At 38.6% G+C, this 17,294-nt stretch overlaps 1 protein-coding gene across 4 annotated transcripts in view; it reads left to right on the forward strand.

The window, feature by feature from the left end:
- VPS41 (VPS41 subunit of HOPS complex) overlaps window positions 1-17,294 on the forward strand; it is a 247,119-nt gene that overhangs the window by 114,793 nt on the left and 115,032 nt on the right. For all 4 annotated transcript variants that reach the window (XM_058296762.2, XM_058296764.1, XM_058296761.1 and 1 more), the window contains 2 exons: window positions 433-495; window positions 8,034-8,099. In XM_058296762.2, coding sequence (XP_058152745.1) covers window positions 433-495; window positions 8,034-8,099 — 129 coding nt within the window. The remainder of the gene's footprint in view (window positions 1-432; window positions 496-8,033; window positions 8,100-17,294) is intronic.

Consider the following 17,294-nt stretch of genomic DNA (forward strand, 5'->3'; position numbering starts at 1 on the left):
GAAATGCAGTTCATATGTTCTCATCACATTGATCTGTGTGACTGATTTATATGTATGACTGAAAAAAAAAAAGAAGCTCTGTTTTTCTTTAAGGTAAGAAAAAAAATTCCTTTAGGGATTGACTGTGGGAAGTCCATAAAAGAATATAATAATCTTCATATCTATTTCATTTTTAAATATTGGCATCCATTTAATAAAGCAAATTTGTGATGCATAAAGAGTTCTCTATCCATGGGATGCTCATAAAATTTAATTGCAGTGGAGTCCTCTCACCCTGATGGAATTATTTTCATTGGATAGTTAATGGAGAGCACAAGGACCTTAGATTTATTAAATGTTCCAACTTTTTTTTTGAGATTATGTACTATCTCTGACTCAGCAGCTTCCTATTTTATGGTCCTGGTAAACTGACATAAGCTACTTATTTTTTAGGTGCAAGTATTTGGACTGTATTCTGGAGAAGAATTTCATGAGACTTTTGACTGTCCCATTAAAGTAAGTATCCAGTAAGTTTTAATTTTTCTCAGAGTTTTCTCAACAAAGGCAATATGATTATAATACTCTGAGAACCACGAACTTTGCAATAATTTTGTCAGGATGCATCTATTCATTACTATGATCCACTGTACACATATTGGATGTTGTATAGTAATATAGAATGTATATTATGCAACTATTATCTCAATATGTCCTCAGAAAGCTTTTAAAATAGTAGTTAAGTTGATACACGTACATATGTGTACGGAGTCTGATTAATGACTCAGATAAAATCAGTACTGAGGAGTTTTAAAGATGAGAAAGGTAACTTTTAGCTATGTTTGTTAGGGATCACTTCTTAGAAGGAGTGATGTCTGGCTGGGCCTTAATAAATGCACAGAGGCAAATGGAGAAGCTGGCTTTCCATGTGGAAGAATAACATAATAGGAATGGAGAGGCTAGAGAGTTCAGATCGTGTTCAGGAAGTGGCAAATGGTATAGTTTAGATGGTGCATAAAATGATAAGAGGGTTGTACAGATAAATTGAGGTTGGCTTTTTATTCATGTTATAAGGAATGGGGATGTCACTTGGTAGATAAAGAGATATTACTGGATTTTGGAAAGCAAAGAAGTGACATAACTGAGCTTTGCTTTAGAAAACTAATACGGTGACTATAGGTGGTATAGTTTGGAAGGTTTATGGAAAAGAGGCAGGGAGACAAGTTTTAGATATCAATTATCATAAGTAAAGTATTTATTATAGTAATTAAAGACAGAGGTCATTATTTCTTTTCACTTGCTTATTTAAGCATTTATTGATAATAGGTAAAGGAGAGAGAGGATCTGATGTATGTTTTAGAAAGCCAGAATGAAGGATGATTTCAGGAGAGGGTTTGGGGACAAAAGACAATTTAGAAGGCTAATGTAGTTCTCCAATCAGGGCACTACAGGATCTCTGTAAAAAGAACAATAGTGAGTATTCAAGATGGAGTGGAAACAATGAATTTGGAAAGCCTTTGGAGCTGTACTCCACAAGCTTTAGTGATGGGTTGGATGAAGGTCAGGCAAGATGGAGAAGATGAGGGGAATTTTAAGCTTCCAAGTTCTTGCTTTGATAGTGGCATGTGGGATTGCCCTCAATTGCAGTAAGTGATTGTTTGAATAAGGATAATGGCAATTTGGTTTTGCATCCTGAGTTTAGAGTTCCTGTAGTACAAACAGGTGGAGAAGTTAGGGAGATTTTTAGAAATATTTGGAACTTAGGGTGCAGACTAGGCCTAGAGACACAAATTTGATAACCACAGTTGAATAAGGTGAACTCATTTTTGAAGATATGATTATCCATATAAAAATTATATAATAACATGAGTGAATTTTCTTCTTGGAGACGATAAGACTGACAGTGATGCTCTGAAAACTCTAAGTAAGGTACAGGTAGTGAAAGAGAAAACAGTGAAGCAGTCTGAGAGAAGAGTGGTGTCAGGGAAGCCGAGTGAAAGGGTGTTTATAGTAGGAAGGAGTGGCCACAGTATCAAAGGCCTTGTGGAGATGAAATAGGCTGAGGACTAAAACAAGGTCATTTTATTGTGCAATTAACAAGTTACTGGCATCCTTTGTGAAGACACTTTTCGATAGCCAGAGGCTTGTCATATGTCAGTAGGTAAACTGGAGTTGAAGAAGTCAAAACCAACTGATACAGACTTTTTTTTTTGAGTTGTTTAAAATTTACATTTTATTGGTGTTGCAGTTTTTCTTTTTTAATTTATTAAAGTTTATCACTCATACATAAACATACGTAAACAGTAAGTGTATAATAATAGTTGTGAACTTACAAAACAAACATATATAACATCATTGAACAGGACTCTCATAACTCACCATACCACCAATAACTTGCATTGTTGTTAAACCTTGTTAACTAATGATTAAAGAGCATTGTCAAAATATTACTACTAAACAAAGTATTTTTCCCCCAACGAATCCTATTATCTTTATATCATTTATATATGAACATACTTAAGCAATTAAGTGTATAGTAAAAGTTGTGAACTTACAAAGCAAACATGCATAACATCATACAGGGGTCCCATACATCAACCCTCCACCAACACCTTGCATTGTCATAAGACGTTTGTTACAAATTAGGACAGAATATTGTCAAAATCTCACTACTAATCATAATCCTTATTTTACATTTGGTGTGTTTTCCCCCAACCCACCCTATTATTATTTTTTAAATATATATTTTTTAAGATAGAAATTGTAAACTTATAAAACAATCATGCACATGTGCAGAATTCCCAAACAACACCCCTCCATCAACACACCACAATGTGATGTGCCATTTGCTACAGATAAAATAATATCATCTGATTGTTACCATGTACATTTGGCTCACATTTTCCATACTGTCTCAGTATCAACACAGTACATCTTTTGCATAGATGCAAGAATATTATATTATTACTACTAACCACAGTCCATAGGTCATTCCAGCTATATTTTTCCCATGCTTCTCCACATTCCTAACACCCTGCAGTAGTGATATACATTTGTTCTAGCTAACAAAGGACACTCTTGCATCTGTACCATCAACCACATTTCTCATCCACCTCTTGGTTTACTGTACTATCCAGTTCCTAGATTATTCTCTATCATTTTGTCAATTGGCATTTACCTAACTAGACTACCATTTTCAGCCACATCCCCATTTATAACGTAGCTGTTACTCACTGTGTGTTACCATCCGCTGTATACATTTCCACACTTTTACAGTAAAGCTAATTAAAACTTCTACATACATTAAGCATCAATAGTCCACTCAGTCCTCCTCTTATCTCCTTTAAGAATCCACCACCAGCCACTAGGTCTTGAAGATATTTTTCTACAATTTTTTCTAAAAGTTTTATGGTTCTTGCTTTTATTTTTAGGTTTTTGATCCATTTTTAGTTAATTTTTGAATAAGGTGTGAGATAGGGATCCTCTTTCCTTCTTTCAGCTATGGATATCCAATTTTTTCAGCACCATTTGTTGAATGGATTGTTCCACCTGAGCTGTGTGAGTTGGACAGGCTAGTCAAAAATCACTTGACCATACCTGGGAGGGTCTGTTTCTGAACCATAAATTTGGTTCCATTGGTCTATTATGCCTGGCTTTAGGCCTGTACCATGCTGTTTTTACCACTATAGGTCGGTATTATGATTTAAAGTCTAGAGATGAGGGTTCACTTTTCCTTTTAATGATGTTTCTGGCTATTCAGGACTCCTTACCCTTCCAAATAAATTTAAGGATCATGTTTTCAATTTTTTCTTTCATGCTGGTAAAGTTTTTATCGGGATTGCATTAAATCTGTATATCAATTTGAGTAGAATTTACATCTTGATAATATTTAGTCTTTCAATCCATGAGCATGGAATGTTCTTCCAGTTATTTAGGGCTTTTTAAAATTTCTTTTAACATTGAGTTGCAGTTTTCTGAATACAAGTGCTTTACATCATTGGTTAAGTTTATTCCTGACTACTTGAGTTTTATCTGTCATATTTTATTTTCACCACTCTTTTGACACTTTTAGTTACCTTTATTGATATAATCTATCATGTCTAGACTCTCTTCCAGACCTCTCTCTCCTGTCTTTTCTTTTCAGGCTCTAGCACACCCTTTAGTATTTCCTGAAAATCTGGTCTCTTGCTTAGAAATTCTCTCAGTTCCTGTCTATCTGTGAATATTCTAATTTCATCCTCATTTTTGAAAGAGTCTTGCTGGATATAAGATTCTTGGCTGGAAGTTTTTCTCCTGTAGTATCTTAAATATATCAGACTACTGTCTTCTTACTTCCATGGTTTATGGTGAGAAATCAGCACTTAATCTTATTGGATATCCCTTATATGTTATGCATTGCTTTTCTCTTGCTGCTCTCAGAATTCTCTCTTTGTCTTTGGCCTTTGGCATTCTGATGAGTATGTGTCTTGGAGTTGGTCAGTTGGGATTTTTTTGGATGGGAGTACATTGTCCTTTTTGGACATGCATATCTATGTCCCTCAGGAAGGTTGGGAAATTTTCTACCATTATTTCTTCAAATATTCCTTCTGCTCCTTTTCCATTCTCTTCTCCTTCTGGGACACCCATGACATGTATGTTTGCATGCCTTTTGCTATCATTTAATTCCCTGAGACCTTGTTCAACTTTTTCCATTCTTTTCTTCATCCATTCTTTTGTATGTTCACTTTCAGAGACCATTTTCTTCAAGCTCACCAATCCTTTCTTCTGCCTCCTCAAATCTGCTATTATGTGATTCCAATGTTTTTTAATTTCATTGATTGCACCTTTCATTCCTATAAGTTCTGCTATTTTTCTATGTATGCTTTCAAATTCTTCTATGTGCTCATCCAGTGTCTTCTTAATATCCTTAATCTCTTTAGCCATCTCATTGAATTTATTAAGGAAATTTGTTTGAACGTCTATAATTAGTTGTCTCAACTCCTTTATGACATCTGGAGGCTTATCTTGTTCCTTTAAGTGGGCCATAGCTTCCTGTTTCTTGGTGTGGATTGTCATTTTTTGTTGGTGTCTTGGCATCTGGCTTACTGGAGTATTATTCTGGGTGCAGTTTCCCCTTTAGTTTAGGGCTTCCTATCCTTTCTCCCTTGCTGGTTTTGCAGGAGGATCCAAGCATGTAGTTGGTGCTGTAAGCTGTGGAGGCTCAAGCTGTCATTACACCAGGGACCAATGAAGCTTCTTCCAACATTCTCCTTTGCCAGGGGTAGGGACACAGTCATAGCTGTTTGGAATAATCCAAGTGCAGGCCTAGACTGTAGTTGCCCAGAGAGACTGATGAAGCTTCACATCCCTTTCTCCCCTGCCTGGGATGGGGATGGAGCTGCAGGTGTGGGCAACAATCTCTGTAGTGTGGGTCCAAGATGACTGCAGTTGTCCTGGTAGACTTCTGATTTTCAGTCTATGCCAGCCAAAATTACCTACAGTTACCTGTATAGGCTGGTGCAGGGTTCCTCAGCCTCCTCCCCACCAGAGGTGGGGCTGAAGCCTAGGCTAGGGCTGCAGGCAGATCTTCCTGAAAGAAACTGGTTCCTGCCCACACTGAGTGCTTCAGTTAGCCCGGCTTTCCCTCAGGCTGGGGGTGGAGTCAGAATGGCGGCAACTGGCCTCCTTCTGATTTGGGCTGGTTCATACCCCAGCTGTTCCCAGGGTTATCTCTCAGCCAGGCAAGTCTACCAATCAGTAGCCAAAATCGGCAGCCAACTCTCTCTTCCTCCACTGTCTGGGAAATGGATCTTTCAATTCCAGCCACAGAACAGCTTCTGGGGCGGCTCATGCCGCCAGAGTAGGCTAGTCACCGGCCTCCGCAGCTTGGCTAGTAATTTTCCAGAGAGGCTGGCATAGGTCCCCACAGCTTCCTCCCTGCTGGAGGTGCACTGGGCCTAGGCTAGAGCTGCGATCTGATCTGGATGGGAAGAAGCCAGTCCCCACCAGCACTGGGATTCTCAATCCACCCTGCTTCCCCTCGTGCCAGGTGCGGAGTTAAGATGGCGGCTCCTGGCCTCTTTATGACTTGGACAGGCTCAAACTTCAGCTGTTTTCAGGATTATACTGTAGCCCGCTGAATTTACTCATCAGCAGCTAAAATTGGTGCCCAACTGTTTCTTCGTTCCCCATTTTGGGGAAGTGGAGCTTTCAATTCCAGATGTGGAACAGCTCCCGAGGTGGCTTGTACCTCCAGTGGAGGATGGGCACCGGCCCCCGCGGCGTGGAGCCTCTACTTACACGTCTTCTCTGCAGATGGGCAGTCTCCTCCTTCCACTCCCCCAAGGACATTGCAGGATGCTCTTCTGGTCTCCTGGAGCCCCCAAACAGGTGCTTCAGCCAGCTCCAGAGAACTCTGTTTGCTAACTGCCCTGTAGCAGGAGCTGACTCTAGGAGTACCTTACTCCTACGCTATCTTGCTGGTTCTCCTGGTATAGACTTTTAAAAATAAATTTGGTAATAAAGAAGATCACATGTATAGTGAGAAAGGGCCAGTGTCCAGGTGATATTTCTGTAGATCATGTTTTGTTTGATGGGGAAAAGAAGCAGTAGAGAGGGAAAGATTAAAAATAAAAGTATGGGAGTATTTCATGGAGCAGCAAAAGGAATGGGGTCAGCAGTGGAGGTAGGAGGGAAGCCTTGGGGAAGAGTTACCCAGCCATGGCCTGTGGATAGGGCCATGAAGGCGGTGACATGGAGACCAGTCTTTGCCACGATGAGCGATGAGGGAGGAAACAGTGAAGGGCAATGACCCTGATGCTCTTGTTTTCTTATGGCTGAAGGGGAGAAAGGGAACATGCAGTTGAGGAGTAGGGCATGTCTGGAATAATAGTCACTAGCTTGCGATATGCATTCTAAGAGAACTAAAGGGACTCTTACAAGAAATTTTATGAGTAAGCAAAACTTGAATGTATAAATGAATTGATACTGATATCTAGGGTAGACTAGGGAAGCATTGAAGTCAAGAAGGGCTAACTGGGGAGAGAGAAATAATTAAAGGAATGAGGAACCGTATGTTGAGCCTTGGGAAAAAAAAGTGTAGGAAGAAGAATCCGTTCCATTGGAAGAGGGAAAAAATAAAATGTAAAATGTATTCAGTTTGAAGTTTATGAAAGTATAATTGTATGTTGTTGTCTTATCCCTGGAAATATTCTATATGTTTGGTTAGAAAAAAAACAAAATGTTTTAAGTTGGTGATTTCAAGGGTGATTAGGGGATGAAAAGATAAGGTGGTGGAGTTTATTATGCACAGTCACAGCTTCAAAAGCTGAGCCCAGAAGTCAGTGTTTCACTTAGTGGAGGCACTGGAACTTCCCCACTACCTGCAGTAGTCCTTCCCCTCCACCATGTTAATGACATTACGGAACCATAAAGCCCCCGGCAAATGAAATAATACCTAGGGGTAGAATATGGGACAAACATGGAAGGGGGTGGGAGGAGATTGGCTGAGAACCAGGCGGAGGTAAAATGGGCTGAGATGCAGGGGAGAAGTAGGCAAGTAAAAGGTCCTGAGTGCGTTAGAGCCCTGGGACAACTTGGGTCCTGCAGCTCGTTGTCTCTCCCACTTCATGTTGCTACACCAAACGCTTATGAAGCTCCATCTCAATGCCTGTTCCACTTTCTGTTGTCAGTCATTGTAAGGAATCCTAAGCAAGGAGCTAGTCAATTTCTTCCCGAGGCTTTCTTCTAAGAATTTTATTTGTCACAAACAGTTGCGACATCTTACTGCCTCCCATGACCTCCCTTGCTGCCTCCCAGGAGGGGGCACCTACTCACTCAACCAGAAGCTAGAACTAATTCATTCTAACTTCTTATCTTTGACCTGGCTTCGAAGAAATCTTTTCACATGTGAGCCAAACTTGGATGTCCTCAGTCGTTGGAGAATATTACCTGAAGAGATCACTTCCCGCCAGGATAAATAATTGGGGTAGTTTGTAATTCGTGCTGCCTGTACTGTGTGAAGGGTTTTCACTCTGTCCTTTAACCTAAACCTGCGTTTGGTCCTTTTTCCCTTGTAGATCGTTGCTGTGCACCCGCACTTTGTGAGGTCCAGTTGCAAGCAGTTTGTGACCGGAGGGAAGAAGGTAAATGCTGTGTCTCTACGATCACATGCAGCTTTGAGGAATGTGTTGTTTTATTAATTCATCCTTGATGTTTTTAAAGTCTGATTGTTCATTAGGAGAAATGAGGGGTGAACACAGTGTTTCTTATTGATGTCCATTTGGAGCAGATTTAGTGGGAAAAAAGAAATTTACTTGAACTACCATCTCAAGCTTTGAAATACTGTTCTTTCCATAAAAAATGAGGTAATATTTAGTATAAAACGAATTAAGTTAGTGATTTTTTTTCTCCCCCTTGTTACAGAAAATCTCTTGCAGACCTTGATAAATTTTTTTTTCTTTCTCAGAGAGTATCAGTGATTGAACCTGGGACCTTGTGTGCATGGGAAGCAGGCTCTCAGCCACTTGAGCTACATCTGCTCTCCATGGATAAAGTTTTAAAACAAGTTTGGCTACTATTTTTTGACATATTCCTGGCATATTTTATTATCCTAATACAATTTTAAAAACAAGAGTAAAACCTTCTATAAATTTACATCTTTCTGTTTATAGTTATAGTTAATTCAGTCAATTCCAAAATTAAAGACTGTTTATAGAATAAATCAGGTTCATTTTTTTATATTATATTTACCAGAGATATTTTTCAATCCATTTGTATAATAGAAAATGCTATCACTGTACTAGAACTGTGAATGTTATTTCATGTTCAGAATAGAGCTCAGTGAAAAGGAGGTGGTACTATAGTATCATATAGCTATAGAATGGCAACTTGGATTTTCAGAAACCAAAAGGTTCCAAATGTTGTATGATAGTTATCTGTAGTTTTTTTTTTCCCTTGGTCTGCTCCTTCATGGAATAATAGAGCAGAAAAGCATATCTGGGTGTTACCTTACCGAGCATTTATCAAACACTGTTTTTTTGTTATTGCTGTTTTTGTTTGTTTTGTTTTCAATTTTCATTTTGGTAACATATATACAACTCAGATTTTACCATTTTTAAGCAACTTTAAAATATGTGATTCAGTGGTTTTAATTAGATTCAAAATGTTGTGCCACCATCACCACCATCCATTAGCAAAATCTTTCATCTCCCCAGACAGAAACTCTGCACCCATTTAGAATCAACATCCTATTCCTCTCTCCTGAAGTCTACTTTCTGTCTCTATGAATTTACATATTCTAAGTATTTCATGTCAGTGAAATCATTCAATATCTTTTCTTTCGTGTCTGGCTTATTTCACTCAGCATCATGTCTCAGGGTTAATCCATGTTGTTGCATTTATCAGAACAATGTTGCATTTTATAGCCAAATAATATTTCATTGTATATATGTACCACACTTTTTTTTAACAAATTGATTTTATTGATACATAGTAATAAAACATACAGTTCATCCAAAGTTTATGTACAAACAATGGTATTTGGTATAATCACATAGTTGTGCATTTATCTCCTCAACCATCATTAGAGCATTTCCATTATTTCAATAATGATAATAAAAAACAAACAAGCAAGAAAATTCTCTGTGCTTCCTTTGTTATACATAGCTGCTATTTTTGTGTATTCTTGCACAATTATTTATTAAGCAGTTTTATTGAGATATTTTGAGATACCGTACAATCTATCTGAAGTGTATAATCAGTGGATTTTAGTATATTCACAGTGTTGTGCATTCATTGTATGCACCTAAGGGGTGTGGCGTTTTTCTTTTTGGAGTAATGAAATTGTTCTAAAATGTTTTGTGGTGATATATACATGTTTTCTTTATCCATCAATCTGTTGATGGACATTTTAGTTGTTTCCATCTTTTGGCTATTGTGAATATGCTGCTATGAACATTGGTGTACAGCTATCTGTTCAAGTCCCTACTTGCATTTCTTTTGGGTATATACCTAGATGTCAAGTATTGGTTTTAGGTTATTGTAATGGTTGAGTGACAAGGCCCTTTATTAAAATTTTTTTTTTGTCTCCCCTTCCCCGCCCACCGCCACCAGTTGCCTGCTTTCTGTGTCCATTTGCTGTGTTTTTCTATGCCCGCTTGTATTCTTGTCAGTGGCTCCCAGAATCTGTGTTTCTTTTTGTTGCGTTATCTTGCTGCATCAGCTCTCCGTGTGTGCAGCACAATTCCTGGGCAGGCTGCATTTTTGTCACGCTGGGCGGCGCACTCCTTGCACGTGGGGCTCCTCTACACGGGGGACACCCCTGCGTGGCACAGCACTCCTTGTGCGCATCAGCACTGCGTGTGGGCCAGCTCATCACATGGGTCAGGAGGCCCTGGGTTTGAACTTTGGCCCTCTCGTGTGATAGGTGGATGCCCTATCCATTGGTCCAAATCCGCTTCCGTGCCTTTTAGATCCTTATTCCATTCCTTGGCTGAAGCCAGTACTGCATAAATTGTAATCCTCAGACCTTATCCTCATTAGTCTGTAAAAATGTCAGTGGGATTAATCAGTGGGAATTACAGATTTAATCTACCATTTTCTAGCTAAGATCTACATTTGATCCACTTCTGAAAAAGGATCTACCTTACTTGTCTGTGTTGCCCTGAAAAATAGTAACTTTTACATTTCTTTTGTTAAAATATTTCTTTACTGAACACTTTTCTGGTTAAGAAAATTTACCTGAGATATGACATTAATTCACTTAACTTTGCTTTAAGCCCATGTGTTTTTGTTTAAAAATCAGTGAGGGTAAAGAATGGTGAGCCAGTACCCTCTCCCCTTTTCTAAATGACTTAAAAGAATAAATATTTATTATCTCACAGTTAGAAAATTTGAGAGTGGCCTAGCTGAGCTTCTCTGGCTCATGGTCTCTCACGAGGTTGCAGGCAGGATATCACCAGGACTACAGGTATCTGAAGGCTTGACCAGGACTGGAAGACCCTCCCTCTGAGATGTCTACTGCTCGGCCTTCTTAAAAATGTCCCCTCAGATTCCTGAAGTCTTAATATTTGGATTTAATAATATGGATTTAAATATTTCCCTGGTCTTGGATGCAGTTTTGAGTTCCAGTTTCCAATTTTAAGAGTTAGAGCTTTCAGAGTTGTCCTCTGAGTCTTGAATAACAGAACATATTAGAGGTAATATAACTAGTGATGTCCAAGTGCTAGGACTCCAATTCTGAAGGCTGGATCTTCCTGAGTTGATAACGTCTTCTTTTAATCATCAGTGTATTCATGGAGTTTAGTAACTGCTTTCATACTGGGGGATATCTGTGGTCTTGTCAAGTAACATTGCTACATAGATGTTTTGTCAACTTGCAGAATGCCCAGGCTAACTGTGTCAGTAATATAGTCTTTCTCCTTCATCCTCTGACTTAGCATTTTGAGGTGATTTGAAGCACAGAGTGAATGTAGCTGTTCAGATCAGAGCTCATGCGAACAAGAGAGTAGTCCAGCATCCAAGTGCTGGTGAGGTGCCATGTGAAGAACTTGGAATGTATACAAAGATAGGTGTTCTGTTAGGCAGTGAAATAAGCAGAATTCACCAAGTGGTGGACCGGAGAGAACATCAGGGGTTTGGTGCATTCGTTTGTTATCATTGACTACCTCAGAGGTCATTCTCTGTGTAGTTTTCTATGAGGGAGGATTCTGACTTTTTTCCTGTTCAGTTCACCAGAAATGCATCTTTAGACATTTCTTTCCAAGCATAAAAGAGGTGTTCAATTATGTGTGTATAAAATGAGAATGAAATAAAAGCAGTTCAGGTTATCTGTTGAAAATTGAGTAAAAAAAAAAGAAAATACCGTTATTAAGTTAGAGTTTCTAGATTGAAATAATTTAAAAGAAAAACACACACTAAAGGGCTTAGAATATGGAATATAGGGTTTAGGGTATTGGGCCTGATAAAAATGGACGTGTGTGATATTTCGAAGTGAAGACTGATGTTAATGTAAATGATATTGCCTACTTTTAGGGTTTTTTAAATGGTTTTATTGATATATAATTTGCCTTCCATAAAGTTTACCTGTTTAGTGTACAATTCATTTTTTTTAGTATACTTACAGAGTTATGTGGCCATCACCATTATCTAATTTTAGGACATTTTCATTATTCCAAACTAAACCCATTAACAGTCACTTCCCATACTCCTCATCCACCATAAGCCTAGGAAATCCTGTCTTTCTCTATAATTTTGTCTATCCTGAATATTGCATGCAATTTGTAGCCTTTTGTGTCCAGCTTCTTTTACTTAGAGTAATGTTTTCTAGGTTCATTAATGTTGTAGCATGTTTTATTTACTTATTTAATTTTTTCCAGAATGTAGCATGTTTTAGAACTTCATTCCTTTTTATGCTGAATATTGCATTGTATAAATATACCACATCTTATTTTCCATTTATCAATTGACAGATATTTTGGTTGTTTCCACTTTTTGGCTATTATCCTGCTATAAACATTCATGGACTACTTTTTGTGTGGACATCAGCTTCATTATCCTTGGGTGTGAAATAGTTGGATCCTATGGTACTTCTGTCTTTAACTCATAGAGGAATTGTCAAACTGTTTTCCAAAGTGGCTGCACCATTTTACGTTCTTGGCAGCATAATATGAGGGTTTTTATTTTCTCCACATTCTCTCCAATATTCATATTTGTCTGTTTTTTAATTATTGTGATGATTATTGTCTTCTGGGATCATTAAGCGGTATATCATTTTGGTTTTGACTTGGATTTTCATAATGAATGATGTTGAGTAATCTTTCATTTGCCTTTTGGTCATTTGCACATATTTGAAGAAATGCCTATTCAAATTCATTGCCCCTTTGATAAATTGGACTATTTGCTTCTTAAAATATATATATAGAGAGAGTTATTAATGTTCATTATATAGTCTGGATACATGTCTCATCAGATATATGATTTGCAGATATTGTCTCCCAGTCTGTGAGTTGTCTTTTCACTACTGCCAAGCTCCAGCTGATGATATAACTAGAAAAAGACCTTAAGGGAAACGGACTTGGCCCAGTGGTTAGGGCGTCCGTCTACCACATGGGAGGTCCGCGGTTCAAACCCTGGGCCTCCTCGACCCGTGTGGAGCTGGCCCATGCGCAGTGCTAATGCGCGCAAGGAGTGCCCCCCACACAGGGGTGTCCCCCGCGTAGGGGAGCACCACGCGCAAGGAGTGCACCCATAAGGAGAGCCGCCCAGCGCGAAAGAAAGTGCAGCCTGCCCAGGGATGGCACCGCCCACACTTCCCGTGCCTGCCGCTGACGACAACAGAAGCAGACAAAGAAACAAGACGCAGCAAATAGACACAGAGAACAGACAACCGGGGGCGGGGGGGGGGGGGCGGGAATTAAATAAATAAATAAATCTTTAAAAAGAAAAAAGAAAAAGACCTTGAATAAAAGAGTCAACTCAGACCAGCAAATTATCTCAGCCTTCATGTAATATCAGGTGTTAAGAACTGCTTTTTGACCTTGAATAACAGGGGAAAATGGAAAGGACAAATGAGTTTATATGGCTATGAATTTCCCAAAAAGAGTCGGGAGATCATCAGAGGGGTCGTGCTTACGCACGCCTCAGCAGGGTCCCAGAGACAGCCAAAGTAGATACAACCCCAAGTACTGTTTCTCCTGAGGACTACAGAGACCCACAGGTTCTCTGGTCATGGCAGATCGCTCTGGAGTTCAGTGCCATGTCAGTTGGCCCTCTTTGCAGTTTGTGTTCCTGAGTGTGATGGAGTTGGACTCACATGTGACCTTTCTACACATGCCTCTTCTGTCACTTTTACTGGACCTGTGGTTGGCGCTGGGGTTGGTGTATACTCAGGAGAACTGAATCTCTGGACTGTCCATGTGACAACCAGGCCGTGAACGTCAGCAGACTTGAACACCACACCAGGGAGCCAAGAGTGCCTACAACTGCAAGTAGGAGAATTGCAGCCATCATCCATGTGGAATCTAAGCTCCCTCCCTATATAGAGGTGGAGTAGACATAACCATCTCAGGGTCCACAGGATGGAGGAATAGAGTATGGATTAGAGTGGACTTACTGATATTCTACTATGGAACTATTGTGATTAATAATGGAAGAAATTGTAGCATTTATGTGGAGTAAGTGGCCATGGTAGCTGCTGAGGGTAGGGAGAGGGAAGAAGAGATATAATGTGGGTTGTCCTGGGTGGTGCTGCAGGGGCAGATGCTGGACATTGTATGTCCTGCCATGGCCCACTGGGTGGACTGGGGGAGAGTGTAAACTGCAATCTAAACCGTTATCCATGTGTTAGAGCAGTGCTCCAAAATGTATTCACCAAATGCAATGAATGTCCATGATGATGAAAGAGATTGCTGATTTGGGAGGAGTAGGTTGAGGAGGGTGGGGGGTATGTGGGAACCTCTTATATTTTTTGAATGTAAAAAAAAAAAAGAGAAAAAATTGTATTCTTTGACGCATATTTTTAATTTTTTAAAGTTCCATTTATCAATTTTTTCTTTTTTCTTTTTTGTTTTTGGTGAGGTATCTAAGAAATCATTGCCTAATTCAGAATCATGAAAATGTGTCCTTATGTTTTCTTCAAAGTTTTTTATAATTTTAATTATTAAATTTAGGTCTAAGATCCCCTTTGAGTAGATTTTTGTATATGGTATGAGGGTAGGGATTCAAATTTATTCTTTTGCATGTGGGTATCCAGTTGTCCCAGCACTGATTGTTGAGACTTTTTTTCCCCTCTTTTAGTGATCTTGACCTCTTTGTTGAAAATTAACCATCTTAGTTTGCCAGGGCTGCTATGACAAATACTGTAGTGGGTTGGCTTAAGCAATGAGTTTACCATCTCATGATTTTGGATGCTACAAAGCCCAAAATCAAGGTCTCAACAGGCCATGCTTTCTCCTGGCCTCTGTATGTTCTGGTGCACCTCTGCTACATGGCAATCTGCTTCATTCTCTGGTTTCTTCTGAATTCTGGCTTCTGTTGACTTCTGGCTTCTTCTGACTGACTGCATCTGAAATTTCTCTGCTTTATAAGGGCTCCAGTCATATGTATCCTTAATATTTAATAATTAATACTTAATACCCTGATTCAGTTTGGCTTCATCTAAATAGGATCTTAGGAGATTCTATTTTCAAATGAGTCTACCCCTTAATTAATAACAACATTTTCAAAGGCCCTATTTAAAAATGGGTTCACACCCACAGGCATGTGGATTAAGACTTATACATCTGTCTAGCCTTGTGCCATAACCCTTTTAGAATGTTTCTGTACCACAAATTTTGATGTAATTATTTATAGTTGACTAATTACTCTGAAAACATTTTGATTTTGGATTCTTTCCCTTTAAAATTTCATTATACTTCCTTCTACTTATGTTAGAGGCTTCAGGAACATTGGTATCTAAATTTATCCTCTGTTTAGGGACATTAATATGTAAATTACTGGCTAATTTCTTTGGATCCATTAAAGTTTGTTGTGTAAATATGTATTTATTAAGTAGTAAAAAATATTGTTTACTCAATAGACTGTAATGACTCTTTTGCATATGGTTAAAATAATGAGAGGTTTTCAAAATGTGCACCAGCTTAATACAGTTTACAGACATCTCCAGATATTTCTTCCTTCATATATATAAGATATGCACTTTTAAAGATCATTTATGCTCCATTGTTTTGGCATTTGTTTGCTTTGTTTGGCTTAACTGATAGAGCGCCCACCTACCATATAGGAGGTCCAGGGTTCAAATCCAGGGCCTCCTGACCCGTGTGGAGCTGGCCCATGTGCAGTGCTGATGTGCGCAAGGAGTCCTGTGCCACATAGCGTTGTCCCCCACTTAGGGGAGCCCCACACCGCAAGGAGTATGCCCTGCGAGAAGAGCCGCCCCACACGAAAAAAGCTCAGCCTGCCCAGGAGTGGCGCCACACACATCGAGAGAGAGCTGACGCAGCAAGAACTCACAGCAAAAAGAGGCACAGATTCTCAGTGCCACTGACAAGAATGCAAGTGGACACAGAAGAACATACAGTGAATGGACACACAGAGAGCAGACAGTGGGGGAAAGGGTGTAAGAGGAGAGAAATAAATTTTTTTAAAATTAACATATTTAATAGAAAATTATTTCAAGAAGTGTTTTTCTTGAAATAATATTTCAAGGAAATATTTCTATATTTAAGGAATGTATTATTTGATTTTAAAATCTAGGGAAAAGTCTTTTAGAAAGTGACATTAAAAAGGGTATTATTGTGAAATTATTGCTTTTATTTTGGAAGTATTAGCAAATTTTTAGGCAGAAGCTGCTCATTTTATAATCAAGTTATGGAGTTTTATACTTTTGATAAATGAGGGGAAAAAAGATCATGTTGGCCCAATAACAACCCTAATTGTCCAACTGCAATTTCCACCTTGCACCACAAACTAAACAGAACAAGTTTGAAGAGTTCAGTATTTAGCAAATGATGATAACCTTGCAATAATCATATATTATAGCTATCAAAACCCCTCTGTTGAGTATGGCAGATTCTATAAGGGGGAAAAAAGAGTTAAGACAGATATATAACTGAGAGGTTATGACCTTCTACCTTTCAAAATAATTTAATCTTCAAAAAAAATTGGAGCAAGAGCTTGTGAGATGAAGGTGTAATGTGGAATAAAGGCATTCTTAACCCTTAAGCATACTGATATCTCTCTAGACTGATATTTTAATGAATTCTTAGAATTATATGCCAACCTCAATAAACAATGGCTCAGGGACTAGAGAGGCTAATTAGGAAGAGTGAAGGGTCCTATGTGGAGATATTCACGATGTCATTTCATAAGAAGATTTGAAAGAGATGACTAAATATTCTAGTTATTTTATTTTATAAAAAATTTTGATTCCTTAAAAAAAAATTTTTTTTAAGCTAGAACCTACATTTCAGGATAGCTCTGTGAAATATAGCCATGTAGCAGAAAAAAACCTGAAACTGTAGTTTGACATGTTAGTTGGTATTTCAGATCTTGTACTTCCTTTTTAGGGTTCTAGCTTCTTAGGTCTTAGAGAGCTCTCCAGATCCACCAGGGACTAAGAATAGGTAGGAGGCTATAGTTCTGTCTGATATAAAATTTTATTTAGGTTTCAGGGTAATGTCTTACTGGTTGAATGCCAAAACTGGATTTATGGACTCCACTTCTTGACACTTGAGTATAAAAAACTTATTCTAAATTCTGTTTTGTTTCCATGTTGAAAAAAGAAAAAAAAAGCACATCTCCTAAAAGTGCCATTGGAGAGAGCCTTCAAACACATAAAC

This window comes from Dasypus novemcinctus, chromosome 5 (genome assembly GCF_030445035.2).
Source record: "Dasypus novemcinctus isolate mDasNov1 chromosome 5, mDasNov1.1.hap2, whole genome shotgun sequence".
In the NCBI taxonomy this organism is placed as follows: Eukaryota; Metazoa; Chordata; class Mammalia; order Cingulata; family Dasypodidae; genus Dasypus; species Dasypus novemcinctus.